Source organism: Delphinapterus leucas, chromosome 5 (assembly GCF_059928025.1).
Source record: "Delphinapterus leucas isolate spDelLeu-1000000601 "Yukka" chromosome 5, BTC_Dleu_Yukka2, whole genome shotgun sequence".
In the NCBI taxonomy this organism is placed as follows: domain Eukaryota; kingdom Metazoa; phylum Chordata; class Mammalia; order Artiodactyla; family Monodontidae; genus Delphinapterus; species Delphinapterus leucas.
The window spans coordinates 63768667-63794007 of NC_143133.1; the positions used below are offsets into that span (position 1 = coordinate 63768667).

Genomic DNA, 25341 nt, shown 5'->3' on the forward strand with positions numbered 1-25341 from the left:
ATGAGAAGAGCAGGGGAGAAGAGCCCTTTCAAGCTTCTAGAGGCCACCTGCATCTCTTAGCTCATGGTCCCTTTGTCCATGTTCAAAGCAAGCAGTGGGAGCGCAACATCTTCACATCTCTCTGACTGATGCTGCTGCCTACCTCCACCACTCCTTTTTTTTTTCTTTTTGTAAAAACACTTATGATTACATTGGGCCCATCAGATAATCCAGGGTAATCTTCCCATCTCAAGATGGGAATAAATTTGTGTTGTTTTAAGCCGGTAAGTTTTGGTAATTTGCTATAGCAGCAATAGAAAACTAACATGGGGTGGCAAAAAAATGACCCACACCATAAACTATGAAGAGGGATCATAGCAGGAAGAAGAATTCTACAGAAACAGAAAAAAGGAACATCTCAGTTCAGTTTTAAACAAAAGTTAAGGTTAGACTAATATTAATATTCTTTCCAGGGACCAGAAAGGAAAATAAGATTGCTTAGGTAGTTCTTCATGGTTAAAAATGAATCCCTAAAGTTCACTTAATATTTGTATGCAAGCACATTTCTAAGTTTCTAAACTGTAAAAAATTTAACCAAATAAGAATTTTTGAACGTCCTTAAACTTCTCCAAGGACATTGGTTTTCATTCATCTGAGTATCCACCTTCTGTAATACGCTAAACTGTATCCCCCTGTCCCAAATGACTAGGTCAGTTTACTATTAGGATAGGAGGCAAAAACTAGTTCATTTATTTAAATAGTTCCCTTTTTCCTATTAATTTATTTGGAGGCCAATATATTATGTATGCCTACTAGTAATAGGCATAGTCACAATAACAATAAATAATAGCAGCACTACCTCAGATTTATATAGCTTTAAAACTTATCTTAACATTATGGCACATCTACCATCTGGCTTTATTCTCCAAAGTATCCTTTTAAGTAATAAAATGAGTGTCATACCAGTTACAGATAATAAAACTCAGGGCCGTGAACTTATCCATGTTCACTTATCTAGTTAGTAATGAAATCAAAACTAAAACACAAATCTTTGTGACTCATGCTATCCTTATTAAAGGCTAGATATACTACCCTGATAAAATGCCACACATAGAGTAATACCCCGCTTACCTGAGACTCATATGCAAAGCTAGGTCCTGAACAATACGATCATGTTTGCCCATAGATGAGTGCTTCCCCAACCAACTTGGGAAGGTAGGAAACTGGGTCATGTACCCCCTCATTAACTCTCCAGGAAGAACACTGGCATAAATGGCCTGAAAAAATTAATTGCAGTCCACAAGTTAAATTCAGTACTGAGTTAAGTTGCTTCTTTAGCAGCTGTTGGCTTCCAAGCAGTCTCCGGAAAATGCAGTAACATTGCTCCCGGTACCTAATTCCAAGATAGGCCCCTTCCCTCTCTCCCTCATCTGTTGGTATGGGAAACTTCAACTTGAGAAAACAATTAATTGCAGTAAATGCCTTGGTCCAAAACATGTTATGGCCCTCACAGATCATCTAGCCAACACAGACTCCTCAGCCAACTGATCTCCACATACACCAGTAACCTCACAATGCCAGTGTTATAGAAAAAACTGTTTAAGAGGAATATGATTGTCTTCAACATAAGATATCAATAAACCAGGTGGATCAAAGCATGGAAAATCTAATAATTAGAGAATTAAGTAAACTGACACTTGAGAAAAGTTTTTTTTAAAGGTATCCTTGGATATCGTCTATATCCAGGGTTTTTACCTTTTTTTATATATAAATTTATTTATTTTTGGCTGTGTTAGGTCTTCATTGTGGGCTTTCTCTAGTTGCAGTAAGTGTGGGCTACTCTGCAGTGCACGGGCTTCTCATTGCGGCGGCTCCTCTTGTTGTGGAGCACGGGCTCTAGGTGTGCAGGCTTCAGTACCTGTGGCATGCAGGCTCAGTAATTGTGGCTCATGGGCTCTAGAGCACAGGCTCAGTAGTTGTGGTGAACAGGCTTAGGTGCTCCGTGGCATGTGGTATCTTCCCGGACCAGGGCTCGAACCCGTGTCCCCTGCATTGGCAGGCGGATTCTTAACCACTGTGCCACCAAACAAGTCCCAGCATTTTTACTTTTTTAAAGGTTGGAATTATACATAGATCTTGGGTCCTGCTTTGTTCTAATAATATTCTCTCATAAGTATTTTTTATATTAGATCATCTTTACAAGTAATTTTAAAGGCTGCATAATGTTCCATCAGGGGTCCCCAATCCCCGAGCCACACACCGGTATCGGTAGGAACCGGGCTGCACAGCAGGAGGTGAGCGGCGGGCAAGCGAGCGAAGCTTCATCTGTATTTACAGCCGCTCCCCATCGCTCGCATTACTGCCTGAGCTCCACCTCCTGTCAGATCAGTGGTGGCATTAGTTTCTCATAGGAGCGTGAACCCTACTGTGAACTGTGCACGTGAGGGATCTAGGTTATGCACTCCTTATGAGAATCTAATGCCTGATGATCTGAGGTGGAGCTGAGGCGGTCCCATCACCCCCAGATAGGACTGTCTAGTTGCAGGAAAACAAGCTCGGGGCTCCCACTGATTCTGCATTATGGTGAGTTGTATAATTATTCCATTATATATTACAATGTAACAATAATAGAAATAAAGTGCACAATAAATGTAATGTGCTTGAATCATGCCAAAACCATCCCCCCGCTACCATCCTTGGAAAAACTGTCTTCCATGAAACTGGTCCCTGGTGCCAAAAAGGTTGGGGACCCCTGCTTTAGGAAGTAGTTTTGCACATTAAGCTCTTCCTGTGTTTAACATTATTTCTTCAGGATAAATTCTCATAGGTATAATTATTAGGTACAAAAAAAAATGAACACTTTTAAAACATAAGAGAAAGGAATCTTTAAAAGAAGAGTAGACCTCCAGAAGTCCCTTGCTTGTTAGGTCAATATTACATAAATATGCAAAACTCAAGAATAAATAACCAGTCTTAATTATGAAAGTTTGCAAAACTCTGTTTTGAGTAAAAGATATCAACCTAAATAAAGTACCCAATACAAAGCTGCCTCTGTAGCAAGTAAGAATAAAGAAAATCAGAATTCATATATCAGAAAAATGGCTGCGAACCTGCCCTGGTTGCATTTCTTCAGGGATGAGCTACTTAGTAACAATCTGGGAGAGCCAAGAATGACAAAAAAGAAATGGATTCTTAAGGTAAAAGAGAGCAAATTAAACTTTTGACTTACATCTTAGTTATGACCACAATCTGACATTCCTAGTTCCATATGTCCATTTACATTAAAAACAAGAGTAGATTAAGAAATAGATAATAGTGACCACAAGGTACTTTAATCTATAACAGATTATATTTTTTGCCATTAAGAGACATAATGTTTATCTGGTATTTCAAATAATTACAGGAGCTAAAAGCTATTTTGTTCTAACTAACGCAGGGTCTGCGCTTTAAGGAAAGCCCTATGCTTACCTGTGTGGGCAGAAGACTCCAGTTTTGCTTATTCCGGATCTGACGGTCCACTAGGTCACCGTCAGATATGCTGTCTGCTGCTCTGCTTAAAAGCATCAAGTGCTTTTTCATGTCACCCCTGCAGGAATAAACCAGTCCGAATTACACCACTGTCCACACTCCACACCCCTCCCTCCCAGGTATCTGGCCTTCGTAGGGCTTGGAGGGGTACTAATTCTACCCCTCATTAGCTCTGAACACTCACCCTGCGGCTACAGGCTTCACATGTATGTAGTTCTCCTGGACAAAGAGGGGTGCTATTGAATAATCATGAAAAAAGAGATCTAATTTGTCCACAAGTGACATATGAGCAGTCTCCTCTCCAGTTACAAACACTTTCCGGGCAACATCAAATGGGCCCTAAAAAGAGAGAGGGACATACCTAGTAGAATGACCAATAACCAAAACACTAACAACACCAAATGCTAGCTAAGATGTGGAGAAACAGAAACTCTCTTTCACTGCTGGTAGGAGTGCAAGATGGTACAGTCACTTTGGAAGACAGATCGGTAGTTTCTTATAAAACTAAATATATTCTTAACATACCATCCAGCAACTCCGCTCCTTGGTATTTACCCAAGTGAACTGAAAACATATCCACATAAAAAGAAATGACTTACAAAGCCATGAAAAGATATGGAGAAACCTTAAACGTATATTACTAAGTGAAAGAAGTCAATCTGAAAAGATGACATACTATACGACTCCAACTATATGACATTCTGAAAAAGGTGAAACTATGGAGACAGTAAAAAGATTAGTGGTTACCAGGGGCTGGGGGAAGGGAGGGATGAACAGGCAAAGCAAAGAGCATTTTTGGGGCAGTGAAAGTATTCTGTATGATACTACAATGGTGGATAAAGGCCACTACATATTTGTCAAAACCCACAGAATGTACACCACCAAGAGCAAACCCTAATGTTAAACTATGGACTGTGGGTGATAATGGTGTGTCAGTGTAGGTCATTAATTGTAACAAATGTGCCGCTCTGGTGGTGGGTGTTGACAGTGGGGGACATTATACAGGGGGACATGCAGGCAATCTCGATTTTGCTGTGAACCTAAAATGGCTCTGAAAATGTTTACTGATTTTTTAAAAAGAGGAAGGGAGGGGAAAAATACTGTTTAGTCATTGCTCTAACTGTAATAATAAATTCTGACTGGTGACTAGGTGAAACAACACAGAGATAATTGATACAGACCTGTAGTTGCAGAGAGGTCATTTAAACTATAAGCCAACTGAAACAAGATTATTCTGAACAGTTCCAAAACCATTCAAAACATGAAATCCATATATAAGGGACTCAAGAAAGGCCATTTCATAACTACTGAGGCATAAAACTTCCCTTTCTCAAAATTTACAATTACATTGACAGTCCAGTAAGGAAAAATTCATTTGAATTAGAAACACTTTTAGCAGCTGTCCATATCTCTTACTATAAAGATCCATAGGTTCCACAGGTGTCTCAAGGAACTATAATAACTATTTCAATTAAATTAATACTAACAGGAAAAGAAGTGCTTTGGCACTTAAGAAATGGAAATTTATTTTACCAATTTGATATCCTTTTTGGCTCTAAGAGAATCAGCCTTAGCCTGGTCATAGGTTAGTGCTTTACTTCGTGCACACCACATACTCAGATTGTGTAAAACCTGAAAGAATCACAAGTAAGACACTGTTAAGACAGGAAAATACTGCCACTCCCCATCCCCAAAACACTGAAGGCATCCATTCAAAATCATCATCAATGTTATATAAAATATATCTCATTTACCTGTCTGATATCTTGATTGGCTCCCAAAATTATTTCATTCATAGCTGGAGGGGGGATCTTTAAACCCTCTTTAAATGCAATAGACATCATAGCACCCTGAAATTGACAAAGGGGAATGAATCTTCACTCATTTTTTTAAATTCATATAATCAGATTTTTAAAAAATATTTATCAGGTACCTTTAAAAACTGACCCAGAAAACACGGAAAAAATAAAATGACACTTTCCCAAAGAATATTATAAGTTTCAGTCTCCAGGCTTTGAAGACTGGAGATCTTATGGGGCATTTTTCTACAAAGCTTTCATCTGAAAAGATTTCCGCTTTATGATGAGGTTCTGCCGACACTTCCAATCTTCTAGGAGCTTGTAAAATTGTGGAACTGAAGAGCCGTCGTGGATCTTGGATATTACCTTTCCCAAACCTCATATATCCCAGAAATCATATTTTCACTCACAGAAAGATAGACAAGATGAAAAGGCAGAGGGCTATATACCAGATGAAGGAACAAGATAAAACCCCAGAAAAGCAACTAAATGAAGTGGACATAGGCAACCTTCCGGAAAAAGAATTCAGAATAATGATAGTGAAGATGATCCAGGACCCTGGGAAAAGAACAGAGGCAAAGATCAAGAAGATGCAAGAAATGTTTAGCAAAGATCTAGAAGAATTAAAGAACAAACAAACAGAGATGAACAATACAGTAACTGAAATGAAAACTACACTAGAGGGCTTCCCTGGTGGCGCAGTGGTTGAGAGTCCACCTGCCGACGCAGGAGACGCGGGTTCGTGCCTCGGTCTGGGAAGATCCCACATGCCGCGGAGCGGCTGGGCCCGTAAGCCATGGCCACTGAGCCTGCGCGTCTGGAGCCTGTGCTCCACAATGGGAGAGGCCACAACAGTGAGAGGCCCGCGTACCGCAAAAAAACAAAAACCTACACTAGAAGGAATCAATAGCAGAATAACTGAGGCAGAAGAACGGATAAGTGACCTGGAAGACAGAATGGTGGAATTCACTGCTGTGGAACAGAATAAAGACAAAAGAATGAAAAGAAATGAAGACAGCCTAAGAGACCTCTGGGACAACATTAAATGCAACAACATTCGCATTATATGGGTCCCAGAAGGAGAAGAGAGACAGAAAGGACGAGAGAAAATATTTGAAGAGATTATAGTCAAAAACTTCCCTAACATGGAAAAGGAAATAGCCACCCAAGTCCAGGAAGCACAGCAAATACCATACGGGATAAACCCAAGGAAAAACATGCCAAGACACATAATAATCAAACTGGCAAAAATTAAAGACAAAGAAAAATTATTGAAAGCAGCAAGGGAAAATCGACAAATAACATACAAGGGAACTCCCATAAGGTTAACAGCTGATTTCTCAGCAGAAACTCTACAAGCCAGAAGGGAGTGGCATGATATACTTAAAGTGATGAAAGGGAAGAAACTACAACCTAGATTACTCTACCCAGCAAGGATCTCATGGAGATCCTTGAGATGGAGAAATCTCAATGGAGAAATCAAAAGCTTTACAGACAAGCAAAACCTAAGACAATTCAGCACCACCAAACCAGCTCTACAACAAATGCTAAAGGAACTTCTCTAAGTGAGAAACACAAGAGAAGAAAAGGACCTACAAAGACAAACCCAAAACAATTAAGAAAATGGTAATAGGAACATACATATTGATAATTACCTTAAACGTGAGTGGATTAAACGCTCCAACCAAAAGACACATGCTCGCTGAATGGATACAAAAACAAGACCCATATACATGCTGTCTATAAGAGACCCACTTCAGACCTAGGGACACATTCAGACTGAAAGTGAGGGGATGGAAAAAGATAGTCCATGCAAATGAAAATCAAAAGAAAGCTGGAGTAACAATACTCATATCAGATAACATAGACTGCAAAATAAAGAACATGACAAGAAACAAATAAGGACACTACATAATGATCAAGGGATCAATCCAAGAAGAAGATATAAAAATTATAAATATATAAGCAACCAACATAGGAGCACGTCAATACATAAGGCAACTGCTAAGAGCTATAAAAGAGGAAATCGACAGTAACACAATAATACTGGGGGACTTTAACACCTCACTTACACCAATGGACAGATCATCCAAAATGAAAATAAATAAGGAAACAGAAGCTTTAAAAGACACAATAGACCAGATAGATTTAATTGATATTTATAGGACATTCCATCCAAAAACAGCAGACTACACTTTCTTCTCAACTGTGCATGGAACATTCTCCAGGCTAGCTGACATCTTGGGTCACAAATCAAGCCTCAGTAAATTTAAGAAAATTGAAATCGTATCAAGCATCTTTTCTGACCACAACGCTATGAGATTAATAACCAAGAGATCACTGAAGAAAACAAAGAGGAAATCAAAAAATACCTAGAGACAAATGACAATGAAAACACGACGATCCAAAACCTATGGGATGCAGCAAAAGCAGTTCTAAGAGGGAAGTTTATAACCATGCAAGCCTACCTCAAGAAACAAGAAAAATCTCAAATAAACAATCTAACCTTACACCTCAAGGAACTAGAGAAAGAAGAACAAACGAAACCCAAAGTTAGCAGAAGGAAAGAAATCATAAAGATCAGAGCAGAAATAAATGAAACAGAAACAAGGAAAACAATAGCAAAGATCAATAAAACTAAAAGCTGGTTCTTTGAGAAGATAAACAAAATTGATAAACCATTAGCCAGGCTCATCAAGAAAAAGGAGAGGACTCAAATCAATAAAATTAGAAATGGACGAGGGGAAGACGGTGGAAGAGTAAGACGCACAGATCACCTTCCTCCCCACAGATACACCAGAAATACATCTACACGTGGAACAACGCCTACAGAACACCTACTGAACGCTGGCAGAAGACCTCAGACCTCCCAAAAGGCAAGAAACTCCCCACGTACCTGGGTAGGGCAAAAGAAAAAAGAATAAACAGAGACAAAAGAATAGGGACAGGACCTGCACCAGTGGGAGGGAGCTGTGAAGGAGGAAAGGTTACCACACACTAGGAAGCCCCTTCGCGGGCGGAGACTGCGGGTGGCAGAGGGGGGGAGCTTCGGAGCCACGGAGGAGAGCACAGCCACAGGGGTGCGGAGGGCAAAGCAGGGAGATTCCCGCACAGAGGATCGGTGCCGACCAGCACTCGCCAGCCCGAGAGGCTTGTCTGCTCACCCACCGGGGCAGGCAGGGCTGGGAGCTGAGGCTCGGGCTTGGGTCAGAGCACAGAGAGAGGACTGGGGCTGGCGGCGTGAACACAGCCTGCAGGGGGTTAGTGCACCACGGCTAGCTGGGAGGAAGTCCGGGGAAATGTCTGGACCTGCCGAAGAGGCAAGAGACTTTTTCTTCCCTCTTTGTTTCCTGGTGCGCAAGGAGAGGGGATTAAGAGCACTGAGCGCTGCTTAAAGGAGCTCCAGAGACGGGCGTGAGCCGCGGCCACGGCGGACCCCAGAGACGGGCATGAGACACTAAGGCTGCTGCTGCCGCCACCAAGAAGCCTCTGTGCGAGCACAGGTCACTCTCCACACCTCCCTTCCAGGGAGCCTGTGCAGCCCCCCACTGCCAGGGTCCCGGGATCCAGAGACAACTTCCCCGGGAGAATGCACGGTGCGCCTCAGGCTGGTGCAACGTCCTGCTGGCCTCTGCCGACGCAGTCTCGCCCCACATCCGCACCCCTCCCTCCCCCCGGACTGAGTGAGCCAAAGCCCCCGAAGCAGCTGCTCTTTAACCCAGTCCTGTCTGAGCGAAGAACAGACGCCCTCCAGCGATCTACACGCAGAGGCAGGGCCAAATCCAAAGCTGAGCCCCTGGGAGCTGTGAGAACAAAGAAGAGAAAGGGAAATCTCTCCGAGCAGCCTCAGGAGCAGCGGATTAAAGCTCCACAATCAACTTGATGTACCCTGCATCTGTGGAATACATGAATAGACAACAAATCATCCCAAATTGAGGAGGTAGACTTTGAGGGCAAGATTTATGATTTTTTTCCCCTTTTCTTCTTTTTGTGAGTGTGTATGTGTATGCTCTGTGTGAGATTTTGTCAGTCTAGCTTTGCTTCCACCATTTGTCCTAGGGTTCTATCCGTCCGGGTTTTGTTTTGTTTATTTTCTTAATATTTTTTATTTTAATAACTTTATTTTATTTTACTTTATCTTCTTTCTTTCTTTCTTTCCTTCCTTCCCTCCTTTAGACAACGAATCATCCCAAATTGAGGAGGTGGACTTTGAGAGCAAGATTTATTAATTTTTCCCCTTTTCTTCTTTTTGTGAGTGTGTATGTCTATGCTTCTGTGTGAGATTTTTGTCTGTATAGCTTTGCTTCCACCATTTGTCCTAGGGTTCTATCCGTCCAGTTTTTTTTGTTTTTTTAAATTTTTTTCTTAATAATTATTTATTTTAATAACTTTATTATATTTTATCTTACTTTATTTTACTTTATCTTCTTTCTTTCTTTCTTTCTTTGCTTCCTTCCCTCCTTCCTTCCTCCCTCCCTCCCTTTCTTTCTTTCTCTTTCTTTCTTTCTTTTCCTTTCTTTCTTTCTCTCTTTGTTTTTGTATCTTTCTTTCTACTTTTCCTCCCTTTTATTCTAGGCCGTGTTGATGAAAGGCTCTTGGTGCTGCAGCCAGGAGTCAGTGCTGTGCCTCTGAGGTGGGAGAGCCAACTTCAGGACACTGGTCCACAAGAGACCTCCCAGCTCCACATAATATCAAACGGCGAAAATCTCCCAGAGATCTCCATCTCAACACCAGCACCCAGCTTCACTCAATGACCAGCAAGCTACAGTGCTGGACACCCTATGCCAAACAACGAGCAAGACAGAAACACAACCCCACCCATTAGCAGAGAGGCTGCCTAAAATCATAATAAGTCCACAGACGCCCCAAAACACACCATCAGACGTGGACCTGCCCACCAGAAAGACAAGATCCAGCCTCATCCACCAGAACACAGGCACTAGTCCCCTCCACCAGGAAGCCTTCACAGCCCACTGAACCAACCTCAGCCACTGGGGACAGACACCAAAAACAATGGGAACTACGAACCTGCAGCCTGCAAAAAGGAGACCCCAAACACAGTAAGATAAGCAAAATGAGAAGACAGAAAAACACACAGCAGATGAAGGAGCAAGATAAAAACCCACCAGACCTAATAAATGAAGAGGAAATAGACAGTCTACCTGAAAAAGAATTCAGAATAATGATAGTAAAGATGATCCAAAATCTTCGAAATAGACAAAATGCAAGAAACATTTAACAAGGACCTAGAAGAACTAAAGATGAAACAAACAACGATGAACAACACAATAAATAAAATTAAAAATACTCTAGATGGGACCAATAGCAGAATAACTGAGGCAGAAGAACGGATGAGTGACCTAGAAGATAAAATAGTGGAAATAACTACTGCAGAGCAGAATAAAGAAAAAGGAATGAAAAGAACTGAGGACAGTCTCAAGAGACCTCTGGAACAACATTAAATGCACCAACATTCGAATTATAGGGGTTCCAGAAGAAGAGAAAAAGAAAGGGACTGAGAAAATATTTGAAGAGATTATAGTTGAAAACTTCCCTAATATGGGAAAGGAAATAGTTAATCAAGCCCAGGAAGCACAGAGCGTCCCATACAGGATAAATCCAAGGAGAAATACGCCAAGACACATATTAATCAAACTGTCAAAAATTAAATACAAAGAAAGCATATTAAAAGCAGCAAGGGTAAAACAACAAATAACACACAAGGAATCCCCATAAGGTTAACAGCTGATCTTTCAGCAGAAACTCTGCAAGCCAGAAGGGACCGGCAGGACATATTTAAAGTGATGAAGGAGAAAAACCTGCAACCAAGATTACTCTACCCAGCAAGGATCTCATTCAGATTTGACGTGGAGAAATCAAAACCTTTACAGACAAGCAAAAGCTGAGAGTTCTGCACCACCAAACCAGCTTTACAACAAATGCTAAAGGATCTTCTTTAGGCAAGAAACACAACAGAAGGAAAAGACCTACATTAACGAACCCAAAACAATTAAGAAAATGGGAATAAGAACATACATATCGATAATTACCTTAAATGTAAATGGACTAAATGGTCCCACCAAAAGACACAGATTGGCTGAATGGATACAAAAAAAAGACCCATATATATGCTGTCTACAAGAGACCCACTTCAGACCTAGAGACACATACAGACTGAAAGTAAGGGGATGGAAAAAGATATTTCATGCAAATGGAAACCAAATGAAGGCTGGAGTAGCAACTCTCATATCAGACAAAATAGACTTTAAAATAAAGACTATTAGAAGAGACAAAGAAGGACACTGCATAATGATCAAGGGATCGATCCAAGAAGATATAACAATTGTAAATATTTATGCACCCAACATAGGAGCACCTCAATACATAAGGCAAATACTAACAGCTATAAAAGGGGAAATCGATAGTAACACATTCATAGAAGGGGACTTTAACACCCCACTTACACCAATGGACAGATCATCCAAAATGAAAATAAATAAGGAAACACAAGCTTTAAATGATAAACAAGATGGACTTAATTCATATTTATAGGACATTCCATCCAAAAACAACAGAATACACATTTTTCTCAAGTGCTCATGGAACATCATCCAGGACAGGTCATATCTTGGGTCACAAATCAAGCCTTGGTAAATTTAAGAAAATTGAAATTGTATCAAGTATCTTTTCCGACCACAACGCTATGAGACTAGATATCAATTACAGGAAAAGATCTGTAAAAAATACAAACACATGGAGGCTAAACATTACACTACTTAATAACGAAGTGATCACTGAAGAAATCAAAGAGGAAATCAAAAAATACCTAAAACAAATGACAATGGAGACACGACGACTCAAAATCTATGGGATGCAGCAAAAGCAGTTCTAAGAGGGAAGTTTATAGCAATACAATCCTACCTTAAGAAACAGGAAATATCTCGAATAAACAACCTAACCTTGCACCTAAAGCAATTAGAGAAAGAAGAACAAAAAAACCCCAAAGTGAGCAGAAGGAAAGAAATCATAAAGATCAGATCAGAAATAAATGAAAAAGAAATGAAGGAAACGATAGCAAAGATCATTAAAACTAAAAACTGGTTCTTTGAGAAGATAAACAAAATTGATAAACCATTAGCCAGACTCATCAAGAAAAAAAGGGAGAAGACTCAAATCAATAGAATTAGAAATGAAAAAGGAGAAGTAACAACTGACACTGCACAAATACAAAAGATCATGAGAGATTACTACAAGCAACTCTATGCCAATAAAATGGACAACCTGGAAGAAATGGACAAATTCTTAGAAAGGTATAACCTTCCAAGACTGAACCAGGAAGAAACAGAAAATATGAACAGACCAATCACAAGCACTGAAATTGAAACTGTGATTAAAAATCTTCCGACAAACAGAAGTCCAGGACCAGATGGCTTCACAGGTGAATTCTATCAAACATTTAGAGAAGAGCTAACACCCATCCTTCTTAAACTCTTCCAAAAAACTGCACACGAAGGAACACTCCCAAACTCATTCTATGAGGCCACCATCACCCTGATACCAAAACCAGACAAAGATACTACAAAAAAAGAAAATTACAGACCAATATCACTAGTGAATATAGATGCAAAAATGCTCAACAAAATACTAGCAAACAGAATCCAACAACACATTAAAAGGATCATACACCATGATCAAGTGGGATTTATCCCAGGGATGCAAGCATTCTTCAATATACACAAATCAATCAGTGTGATACACCATATTAACAAACTGGAGAATAAAAACCATGATCATCTCAATAGATGCAGAAAAAGCTTTTGACAAAATTCGACACCCATTTATGATAAAAACTCTCCAGAAAGTGGGCATAGAGGGAACCTACCTCAACTTAATAAAGGCCATATACAACAAACCCACAGCAAACATCATTCTCAATGGTGAAAAACTGAAAGCATTTCCTCTAAGATCAGGAACGAGACAAGGATGTCCACTCTCACCACTATTATTCAACATAGTTTTGGAAGTCCTAGCCACGGCAATCAGAAAAGAAAAAGAAAAAAAAGGAATACACATTGGAAAAGAAGTAGTAAAACTGTCACTGTTTGCAGGTGACATGATACTATACATAGAGAATCCTAAAAATGCCACCAGAAAATTACTAGAGCTAATCAATGAATTTGGTAAAGCTGCAGGATACAAAATTAATGCACAGAAATCTCTTGCATTCCTATACACTAATGATGAAAAATCTGAAAGAGAAATTATGGAAACACTCCCATTTACCACTGCAACAAAAAGAATAAAATACCTAGGAATAAACCTACCTAGGGAGACAAAAGACCTGTATGCAGAAAACTATAAGACACTGATGAAAGAAATTAAAGATGATACCAACAGATGGAGAGATATACCATGTTCTTGGATTGGAAGAATCAATATTGTGAAAATGACTATACTACCCAAAGCAATCTACAGTTTCAATGCAATCCCTATCAAATTACCAAGCAGTTTTTACAGAACTAGAACAAATCATCTTAAAATTTGTATGGAGACACAAAAGATCCCAAATAGCCAAAGCAGTCTTGAGGGAAAAAAAACGGAGCTGGAGGGATCAGACTCCCTGACTTCAGACTATACTACAAAGCTACAGTAATCACGACAATATGGTACTGGCACAAAAACAGAAACACAGATCAATGGAACAAGATAGAAAGCCCAGAGATAAACCCATGCACCTATGGTCAACTAATCTATGACAAAGGAGGCAAAGATATACAATGGAAAAAAGACAGTCTCTTCAATAAGTGGTGCTGGGAAAACTGGACAGCTACATGTAAAAGAATGAAATTAGAACACTCTCTAACACCATACACAAAAATAAACTCAAAATGGATTCGAGACCTAAATGTAAGACCAGACACTATAAAACTTTTAGAGGAAAACATAGGAAGAACACTCTCTAACATAAATCACAGCAAGATCTTTTTTGATCCACCTCCTAGAGTAATGGAAATAAAAACAAAAATAAACAAATGGGACCTAATGAAACTTAAAAGCGTTTGCACAGCAAAGGAAACCATAAACAAGACGAAGAGAAAACCCTCAGAATGGGAGAAAATATTTGCAAATGGATCAACAAAGGATTAATCTCCAAAATATATAAACAGCTTGTGCACCTCAATATTAAAGAAACAAACAACCCAATCCAAAAATGGGCAGAAGACCTAAAAAGACATTTCTCCAAGAAGACATACAGATGGCCAAGAAGCACATGAAAAGCTGCTCAACATCACTAATTATTAGAGAAATGCAAATCAAAAATACAATGAGGTATCACCTCACACCAGTTAGAATGGGCATCATCAGAAAATCTACAAACAACAAATGCCAGAGAGGGTGTGCAGAAAAGGGAACCCTCTTGCACTGTTGGTGGGAATGTAAATTGATACAGCCACTATGGAGAACAGTATGGAGGTTCCTAAAAAACTAAAAACAGAATTACCATATGATCCAGCAATCCCACTACTGGGCATATACCCAGAGAAAACCATAATTCATAAAGACACATGCACCCCAATGTTCACTGCAGCACTATTTACAATAGCCAGGTCATGGAAGCAACCTAAATGCCCATCGAAAGACGAATGGATAAACAAGTTGTGGTACATATGTACAATGGAATATTACTCAGCCCTAAAAAGGAACGAAACTGAGTCATTTGTTGAGACGTGGATGGATATAGAGACTGTCATACAAAGTGAAGTAAGTCAGAAAGAGAAAAACAAATATTGTATATTAATGCACGTATGTGGAACCTAGAAAGATGGTACAGATGAACCAGTTTGCAGGGCAGAAGTTGAGACACAGATGTAGAGGACAAACGTATGGACACCAAGGGGGGAAAACCACAGTGGTGTGGGGATGGTGGTGTGCTGAATTGGGCGATTGGGATTGACATGTATATACTCATGTATATAAAATTGATGACTAATAAGAACCTGCAGTATAAAAAAACAAACAAAAAAGAAATCATATTTTCTCTGTGTATATGCTGTGATAAAGCTCAGAACTTAAAGCACTGGTTTAAAAGTTACATTTATGTTAAAACTGTAATAGCTATAGTTCCTCCCCAAATTGTACTCATTTATACATCTGTCATTAACATATGAAAATACCCTTTCCCATACCCTAGACAACACAATATATTGTCAAGATTTAGAAATGAAAAAAGAAAAAAAATTGACCCAAAAATATATAGGACAGTGTGATGGAGAAAAATATTCCAATTATCATACCTTAATTTGTTCAACCCGAGGTCTTTGAAAACGAAGATCAAAACAATAATGAACCAAAGATCGAATCTTGGGATGATTTCTATCATTGCACATACAAATAATGGGAATTTTTGTATGTTTTATCAGGCCAATTAATTCCTGAAAGGAAAATTTGCAACATAAAAACAATTTATAAAAGAACAACAAAATACCACACAACGTATGTATTTTAGGTTTTAAAACCTCCTCAGCAACATGCCTGAATTGCCGTAAATATCACAGCATGATAATTAGTTCTTTAAATATATATATTTTTTAAAAAATAAAAATCAACAGTAAAACTTCAAAAATACGGTGATTTCATTACCTGAATTCCTCCCCTGTCCTCATTGCCGGCCATGCCATCTACTTCATCCATGATGAGAGCGTGTTTCGTGCCTACTGAATGGGCTGCTCCACCTGCCCCACGTTGAGAAGCAATGGGACGGGACACAAACAAAATCACAATTGTTCAAACACGGCTGCTTTAAAAATGTATCTATGTAACACATGTCCATGGCGTGAAATTCAAGAGGCACAAGAGTAAGCAGTGAAAAGAAATTCTTTCCCACCTCTGTCTCCTAGGATATGCAGTTTCTAGAGGCAAACAATGGGAACAGTCTCCTGTACGTATATCCCTTAAGAGACATTCTATACATATTAAAAACATGTGTACATAAAAATATACACCTTGGTTTTATCATTTAATATGATTTTGTGATCTGTTCCTTATCTGCACATACAGAACACCTTATTTATTAAAGGCTATTTAAATATTCCATTTTACACATACATCATAATTAACCACTTTCCACTGATAAAATATGAAATGCCTCCAATCTTTTGCTATTATGAATCATGTGCAATGAATACCCCTACATATATCTGTCATTTTGCATATATACAAGTGTAACGGTTGCTAAATTCCAGGAACTGGATTTTCTGGGTTAAAGGGTATGTATAATTCAACTTTGAGCAATACTGTCAGATTGCTCTCCAGAGCTGTACTGATTTATACTCCCCCCAATCATGTATAAGAGTGACATTTCCTGAGCAAATTCTTTTTATCATCTTCTACCATTCAGGTGACCATGCAATATACTGTAGATTCTAAATATGCAGTATAGTCTGTAATTTGGGTATCTTATTTTCCACATAAACTCTGGCCATGCCAGACCACTAGCCACAACTTGAAACACAGTGGCACTTTCACACTATGTCCTTTCTCCTCCTCTACCACCTTTGCCTGAAATAACCTCTTCCACCCACAAACTATTCTCTTTCTCATTTTTCAAGGCCCTTTGAACAAACGTCACCCTTTTACTGGTAGTTTTCCCCAATGTCTCAAACAGAATCATTCCTTCACTTACAGCCTTTATCTCCTCTCTCATCGCACTGTATTATTTATCAACTTTCTCTCTTCACAGGATTCACTTTTGAATCCTCTAAAATCTGCATAAATGTGTCCACATATACATTTTTATCACATTCTCAGAAACCACCAAGACCTGACCAAAAAAAAAAGTTAACTACTGGCTTCCCTGGTGGTGCAGTGGTTGGGAGTCCACCTGCCAATGCAGGGGACATGGGTTCGTGCCCCGGTCCAGGAGGATCCCACATGCCACGGAGCGGCTGGGCCCGTGAGCCATGGCCGCTGAGCCTGCGCGTCCGGAGCCTGTGCTCCGCAACGGGAAAGGCCACAGCAGTGAGAGGCCCGCGTACCGCGAAAAAAAAAAGAAAAAATAAAGTTAACTACTGTCCTATCAGAATTATGTCAGAGGCTTTTCTTATTCTCTCATTAGCTCTAGGACTTAGAAGGGTGCCTGGCACATAGTAATGTTCAATACTGGTTACTGAACATTGAAATTAACTGTTTTTCTTACATAACCTCTCCCCTCCACCAAAAAAAAACCAGTTTAAAAATCCACGTACTTGAATAAAAGCCTTTGATGCTGGTATTATTCAGCGATTCAGCAACAATCTCCTTCAAACTGTTCTTACTCCGAGTGTCACTTGCATTCAGTTCCACGTAGCTATATCCCAATTCCTAATCAAAATATTGGTCACCATTACTATCACAATGCAAATTAATAACTCACCCCCCAAAAACAAGGCAATTAAGAAAGAAAGAGGGTAGAGAAGTCACATAAGTAACCATGGGTGAAAAGATAAAGTAGGATGCTAACAGACAATAAGATGAACTATAATATGCCTCACATTACTAAGAGATTTTTTTAAAATATCATATACATAACATACCAGACACATGTAAACACACAAGTTTGGTCTTCAAACCTCAGCTCACATAGCACTAATCTGGAAGAGTATATTTGAACACAAGCAATTTTAAGAAGTTTGCTTCTTAAAGTCCCCAAAAGAATTAAATATAACCATCCTAAAATTTCAATAGTAGATCTAGAATTAATCTTTATTAGGATAACAAAAAGTAATTATTTACTCTTCAAGATAAACTATACAGTTAAATCATTCTTTGTCAAACTATCTCAATACACAATCTTCCTGTCAAATTGTGAAAAGTAATTTGGACTTATTTCCCAAAATTGATCATTATGTTGATCATAAGGCATTATGAAAGACCGTAATTCAATTCCCCAAAAAAGTAATGATAATAATGAAGGGAAAAAAGAGCCATCTTCACAACTGTAAAGACTAGGGAAAAAATTTTCTGTTTTTTTAAATGTTAAATAATAGAGTAGAAAATATATAGTTATTACACCAACTAAAAATTTATGGTCTGGTCCATACAACAAAGACTAAATGGAACCACCAGCCTATCCAACAGAGGGTTGGGAAATCCAGCAATAATTTTTTTTTTTTTTTTTTTTTTGCGGTACGCGGGCCTCTCACTATTCTGGCCTCTCCCATTGCGGAGCACAGGCTCCGGACGCGCAGGCTCAGCGGCCATGGCTCACGAGCCCAGCCGCTCCGCGGCATGTGGGATCTTCCCAGACCGGGGCACGAACCCGCATCCCCTGCATCGGCAGGCGGACTCCCAACCACTGTGCCACCAGGGAAGCCCCAGCAATAAATTTTTTAAATATATATATATATTTATTTATTGGGTTGCACCGGGTCTTAGTTGCAGCACACAGGCTCCTTAGTTGCAGCATGTGAACTCTTTAGTTGCAGCATGTATGTGGGATCTATTTACCTGACCAGGGATTGAACCCGGGCCCCATGCATTGGGAGCATGGAGTCTTAACCACTGCGCCACCAGGGAAGTCCCAATCCAGCAATAAATTTAAAGTAAGTTTAAAACCTCTCATTTTATTATGCTGATACTATTTCATGTATCGTTTCATAGCATCCTGATACATGAGCCCTGCTTGGCTCTAGTGCCTCGTCCTCTCATTGTCCAGAGATATGGCAGCTGTAGAGACAACAAGAGCAAAGGCAGGATCCCATAGCAGTGAAGAGTTAGACTACCTGGGTTCACACTGTGCCACCACCCTCCTCTATAAGCCTGTTTCGTTTGTCACATGAGGATGGCAACAGTACCTATACTGAGTACACCGCATTCTTCCTACAAGGGTATATAAGATATCTGTATCTACAAGAGTCTCTAAGACATATTATCTATAAGATTATACACCCAAGGGCTTATTTGCACACTGTCTGGCACACAAGTGAATATCACCTATTATTATAATTACCAATATTTAAAAAAGGATGAAAATGACAAATATGCCCAGAACCAAAGCAAATTCTAGAGGTTTGATTTTAGAAAAGTAAGGACAGAATACCCACCTGACAAACCAGAGAAGCTGTGGTTGTTTTGCCAACACCGGGAGGGCCTGAGAGCAATGCAGCTTTAAAACTGGAGCCATCATCTTTGCCAGCAAATTTACCAAACTTTGCTGCTAGGAAAAAAGAAGTTCCAGAATGTTAACCTCTACTACCTAACAGAAATGCAGGAATGGCAGGAATAACTGCGTAAAGTTAGCATCAGAAGCACCTCCAGTTTGGTTCGAAATTTGCAGAATATTTTTTACAAAGTATAAACAACAGTTTCCAGAGCATTTGGTGAAATTCTACTCCCTATCTCACCTCCACTCAAAATAAAACACGAAAACTTTAAAACCCTGATCTGAAACAATAATCTTATGAGTTTCCTTTCCTACAAAAGCACAGGTCATGGAGCACACTACCTGGGCTCTGATCCTAACTCTACCGCTCACCAGCAGCTGGGAGAACTTCAGAAGTGACTTAACCCCTCTGTGTCTGCTTCCTCCTTTGTAAAATGAGGGTAACAATAGTAATGCGTCTAGTGGGCATGCTGTGAGGATGGACATGCTGAGCACAGAGCCTGGCATGTCTCAGTAAATACTAACAAGCACAGTCACCTACATGATCACAAAAATAATGAACTGAAAATGCTGTATCTGCAACTATCCTGCCCAGCTCAACTCCTCCCCTTATCACATGGGGACCTGGCACATAATGGGTTCTCAATTCATATACAAGGACTGAGAGAGAGATGGTTAAACCTACTTCAGGCATGGGAAAACGGACTATAGTTCACCCGAAGCCTTAAAAAGTCTTCTCTAGGTACACAAAGCACTTATGCCACCTTTTATTTGGTGTTGGAAAGAGAAAAGGGGTCAGCTTAAGTTTAACCCTGTATTATTACAATTATATTATCTGTTATAAATAAAATAAACTGGCATTGTTGGCCAGTGTCTAGTGACCACCTAGACATTAATAACCCAGTCATTGCTTTGGGAATTCACTATGATGCTCACTAAATTTTTCCTTCTTATTTCTCACACAGTATCGCCCAGGGCTGTGGCTAGAGCTCAAGACAACACTACTAACATTTGTGATTGGAAACTTCAGTTCCAATAATAAACACTTTGGACATTAAATATATATTGCAACTGTTCATTTTCCGTGCCTACCAAAAGCAAACATGCTACTGGGATCCTCAGGCTGCCTACTCGGTAAGCGTGCCTCAGCTTTTTATTTGCACCTTTCCTCCCAAGTCTCTCTGGCCCTCTCAGGGGTCTTGCTCTCACATGTCTCGGACCTTGGTACATGTATGCTCTCCCACCCGACACTCCCCTCCCTTCACTTAGCTAACTCCTTCTTAGTTTCCAAGTCTTAGCTTAGATATCTCTTCCTCTAGGGATGGGAATCCCTGACCACACACTTCCACCCCGAGGACCCTATACTTAACCCTGTAACAGTACTTAGCACAATACATTTTTAATTACTGGTTTACCTACGTCTCCCTCACTGACCAGGAGTGCCTTAAAGGGGACTGTGTTTTGTTCACAATAGCATTCCCGGGGTCTAGCACAGCACCTAGGCTCAGAGCAGCCTCTCAATAAATGCTTGCTGAGAGATCAATGAACCAACTACTACACTTCCTAACACATGTGTCACTGAGCAATGACATGGTGACAGACACACAGAAAAATGAATGAAGCTGTAAAATCACCGTGTTTCTTATCTTCGGATGGACTCTTGTGCCAGTTTTGGAGCCAGCGTAGGAGTTTGTTGGCACAGCTCTGGTCACCTTGCTGTCCAATTATGGTCTTGAGCGAGGATGGCTTATATTTATCCACCCAGAGCAAATTCTCCACTTTGTTTTCACTGCTGTCATCAGCCAAATTCCTAGCCCAGCTGTCACCATTTGTTTCCTCAGCCACCTGCTCCTTGAAGTCCAGGCCTCTCTGAAACATACTTGTTTCCTTTTTTATTGACTTTATAGAGCTTTGCTTTTTGGGAGTCAGTCTGCACTTTTTAGATTCTGATTCCTTCTTAGTTGGACTAATTTTTCTTTTTCCTTGGTCATTTTTTTGGGGTGTTCTTTCCAATTTGGATTTTTCTTTCTTCATCTTAAAAATTGGAGGAAAAAAGAAACCTGATGAGATATAGAGAATTTCTATCCTTCTAAATGTACTCTAGAGGGCAATCTAAGATATCCAAATGAGCTACCCAACCTGGCTCTGTCTTTTCACAATGGACCCTGCTACTTGTGGAAATCCCCACCTTCCAAACCTTAAAAAAATTAACAGCACACCAAAAAGCACCCAAATACAATTTTAAAAATGAGAATATATTAGTTTTTTGAAAGTAATAAGTATTATAAAATCAGTTTAAAAAAACGTAAAGGGGCTTCCCTGGTGCCGCAGTGGTTGAGAGTCCGCCTGCCGATGCAGGGGACGCGGGTTCGTGCCCCGGTCCGGGAAGGTCCCACATGCCACGGAGCGGCTGGGCCCATGAGCCATGGCCGCTGAGCCTGCGCGTCCAGAGCCTGTGCTCCGCAACGGGAGAGGCCACAACAGTGAGAGGCCCGCGTACCACAAAAAATAAAAAATAAAAAAAGGTAAAGGATTAAGAATTTGTTTTCTGACTAGTTAATATTTAATTTCTCCACAAAAACTCGTACACAAATGTTCATAGCAGCATTATTATATTTTATATATACAAATAATTATATTTTATAGCCAAAAAAATGGAAACGACCCAAAATGGCCATCAAAAGATGAACAAATAAACAAAATGTGGTATACCCACACAATGGAATACTAATCACCAATAAAAAGGAGTGAAGCACTGATTTATACTTCAAAATAGCTGAACCTTGAAAACACGATGCTAAGTGAAAAAAGCCAGAAAAAAAGACCACATATTACATGTTTCCCTTTATAGAAAATTTCCAGAACAGGCAAATCCATAGACAGAAAGTAGAGTAGTGGTTGCCAGGGGTGGGAATGAAGAGTGACTGCTAATGGGTGTAGCGTTTCTGTGGGGAGTGATGAAAATGTTCTGGAATAGACAGTGGTGACAGCTGCACAGTCTTGTGAATATACTAAAAACCACTAACGTACATTTTAAAAGGGTGAATTTTATGATGTGTGAATAATGTCTCAATAAAAAAAAAAGTGCCTCTGCATTGCTGGTGGGAATGTAAATTGATACAGCCACTACGGAGACCAGTATGGAGGTTCCTCAAAAAACTAAAAATAGAACTACCATACGACCCAGCAATCCCACTACTGGGCATATACCCTGAGAAAACCATAATTCAAAAAGAGTCATGTACCACAATGTTCACTGCAGCTCTATTTACAATAGCCAGGATATGGAAACAAGCTAGGTGTCCATCGACAGATGAATGGATAAAGAAGATGTGGCACATATATACAATGGAATATTACTCAGCCATAAAAAGAAATGAAATTGATTTATTTGTAGTGAGGTGGATGGGCCTAGAGTCTGTCATACAGAGTGAAGTAAGTCAAAAAGAGAAAAACAAATACCGTACGCTAACACATATATATGGAATCTAAGAAAAAAAAAAAAGGTCATAAAGAACCTAGGGGTAAGATGGGAATAAAGACACAGACCTACTAGAGAATGGACTTGAGGATATGGGGAGGGGGAAGGGTAAGCTGTGACAAAGTGAGAGAGCGGCATGGACATATATACACTACCAAACGTAAAATAGCTAGCTAGTGGGAAGCAGCCGCATAGCACAGGGAGATCAGCTCGGTGCTTTGTGACTACCTAGAGGGGTGGGATAGGGAGGGTGAGAGGGAGGGAGACACAAGAGGGAAGAGATATGGGAACATATGTATATGTATAACTGATTCACTTTGTTATAAAGCAGAAACTAACACACCATTGTAAAGCAATTATACTCCAATAAAGATGTTTAAAAAAAAAAAAGTGCCTCTTTACCAGTGAGTGGGTGCTAAAATTAGTGGGTGAATGTTTGAGGAACAACAAGGTATTAAAGTATCTCCCCAAGATATTTATCAGTTACAAAGGGGAAAAACTATCACTTCACTGGTGGGAAAACCAGGCAGAAATCATCTTAACCAAGTAACAAAGGTTAACATCACCAGTAATAAGACATACCGACATCATGCACAGCTGATACGATGCACTGAGGAGGACAGAGTATCACTTATGTGGTCTTCTTTGCCAAAAGTGCATAACCTCAATCTAACCATGAGAAAACATCAACAACCCAAACTGAGAGACATCCTACAAAACAACTGACTAGTACTCATCAAATCAAGGTCATAAAAAGAGAAGGAAAGACTTGAGGAACTATCATAGATTGGAGGAGACTAAGAAGACACAACTCAGTGCAGTGTGGGATCCTAAGGATAACGGGGGGGAATTGTGAAGTTAAGAGCATGGCATCAATGTGAACCTCCTGGTTTTGATAACTGTATTACGGCTATGTAAGCTGTCAACATTAGGGGACACTGATGACGGGCTAATCCAAATCATTCCCCAAGATTTTTCTAACTGGAATAAATCGGAAGACCACCTCACCACTTGGGTTGACAGAGCTGGGGACATTTAACTTGGGCTGCTGGCACCCCTGTGTTCTACACGTGGAAAAGACCTGTATATAGTGGAAATGAATAAAGCTAACACTAGGAGAAGTACAAAGACAGAAACTGAAAGGGTCCTAAAAGCACTGCAGTCTGTACATGCAGTAGTTCCTACATCCGACTGCCCAGAGTTTAGTTATGTGAGTCAAAATTTTTCCCTTTTTGCTAAAGCTAGTATCAGCTTGGTTTCTGTCACAACTGGAAAAGTCCTAATATAGTTCTAAATGAAAATATTACCAGGCTGATACCTATAGTATCTCCTTCAAAGAACTCTTAAGCAAGAACCTTTGCACAATGTTATTGCAAGACTATGGAAAATATGGACGGTTTAAGTAGATATGGTAAGTGCGATACAAGGTCCCCTCTCCCTCCTCATACCCCTTTGAGAAAGGTAAGGAGACACGTCAAAGACAACAGCCTACAGCACAGCCCACCACCCAAAAGGAAATAAGGTAAGTTCACTTGTGGTAGAAGGAAAAGCTAATTTTTTAGCCCACAGACCTGCATCCACCCAAGAAATGTCTCTATGAAACAGGGAAGTTGCTATACACCAACTTAAATAAGTCAAGTTCATTGTATACAAACCTCAGCTTCAGCTGCTATTTCATACTTGGACTTCTTGCCTGGCATAGTTCGAATCAGATTCAACAGGCCATCTTCATCAATAATTTTTGTTCCCAAGGCTGCTGCCTATTAATTAAAAATGCAAATCATTGAAACCATTACTTTCTGTAAAAAAAAATATGATTCTCAGGCTTGTCAGAAGGTGAAAAACCACATTTGTAAATTAGATAACACTGGAATATTTTCTAAAACCATGTTCATGAAAAAGTATCATTAAAAAGAAAGAAAATAGGGCTTCCCTGGTGGCACAGTGGTTGAGAGTCCGCCTGCCGATGCAGGGGGCGCGGGTTCGTGCCCCAGTCCGGGAGGATCCCACGTGCCGCGGAGTGGCTGGGCCCGTGAGCCATGGCCGCTGAGCCTGTGCATCCGGAGCCTGTGCTCCGCAACGGGAGAGGCCACAACAGTGAGAGGCCCGCATACCGCAAAAAAAAAAAAAAAAGAAAATAACAGATACCTCCTCTAAGAGTGGTGGGTTGGCACCTGAGGTATCACACTGCCACTTCTGTGGATTGCTTTACCTTTCCCTCTGCCCTACAAAGGTCAAAGCCCCTAGGGTCAAAGCCATATCGGCTGGCAGACACTCTCCTCTACCTTATCCCTGCTAACAGAACTCCAATGTGTCCATCTCCAAGTGATGACTTATGATTGGTCTGAGAATCAGAAAAGTCCTCATCCTCCCCAACCTCTCGTGTAGCTGTGAATGGCCATGTGACAGCTCCG

The 25341-nt window shown here is 40.1% G+C and overlaps 1 protein-coding gene across 1 annotated transcript in view; it reads right to left on the reverse strand.

Moving 5' to 3' along the window:
• The window catches only part of RFC1 (replication factor C subunit 1), an 83602-nt gene that overhangs the window by 4134 nt on the left and 54127 nt on the right, over positions 1-25341 (reverse strand). The window contains exons 12-22 of the mRNA XM_022565790.3: positions 24583-24687; positions 21081-21480; positions 19388-19500; positions 17552-17666; positions 15948-16039; positions 15602-15739; positions 5262-5357; positions 5041-5139; positions 3692-3846; positions 3448-3565; positions 1111-1256 (exon numbers count right to left, since the gene is read on the reverse strand). Coding sequence (XP_022421498.2) covers positions 1111-1256; positions 3448-3565; positions 3692-3846; positions 5041-5139; positions 5262-5357; positions 15602-15739; positions 15948-16039; positions 17552-17666; positions 19388-19500; positions 21081-21480; positions 24583-24687 — 1577 coding nt within the window. The remainder of the gene's footprint in view (positions 1-1110; positions 1257-3447; positions 3566-3691; positions 3847-5040; positions 5140-5261; positions 5358-15601; positions 15740-15947; positions 16040-17551; positions 17667-19387; positions 19501-21080; positions 21481-24582; positions 24688-25341) is intronic.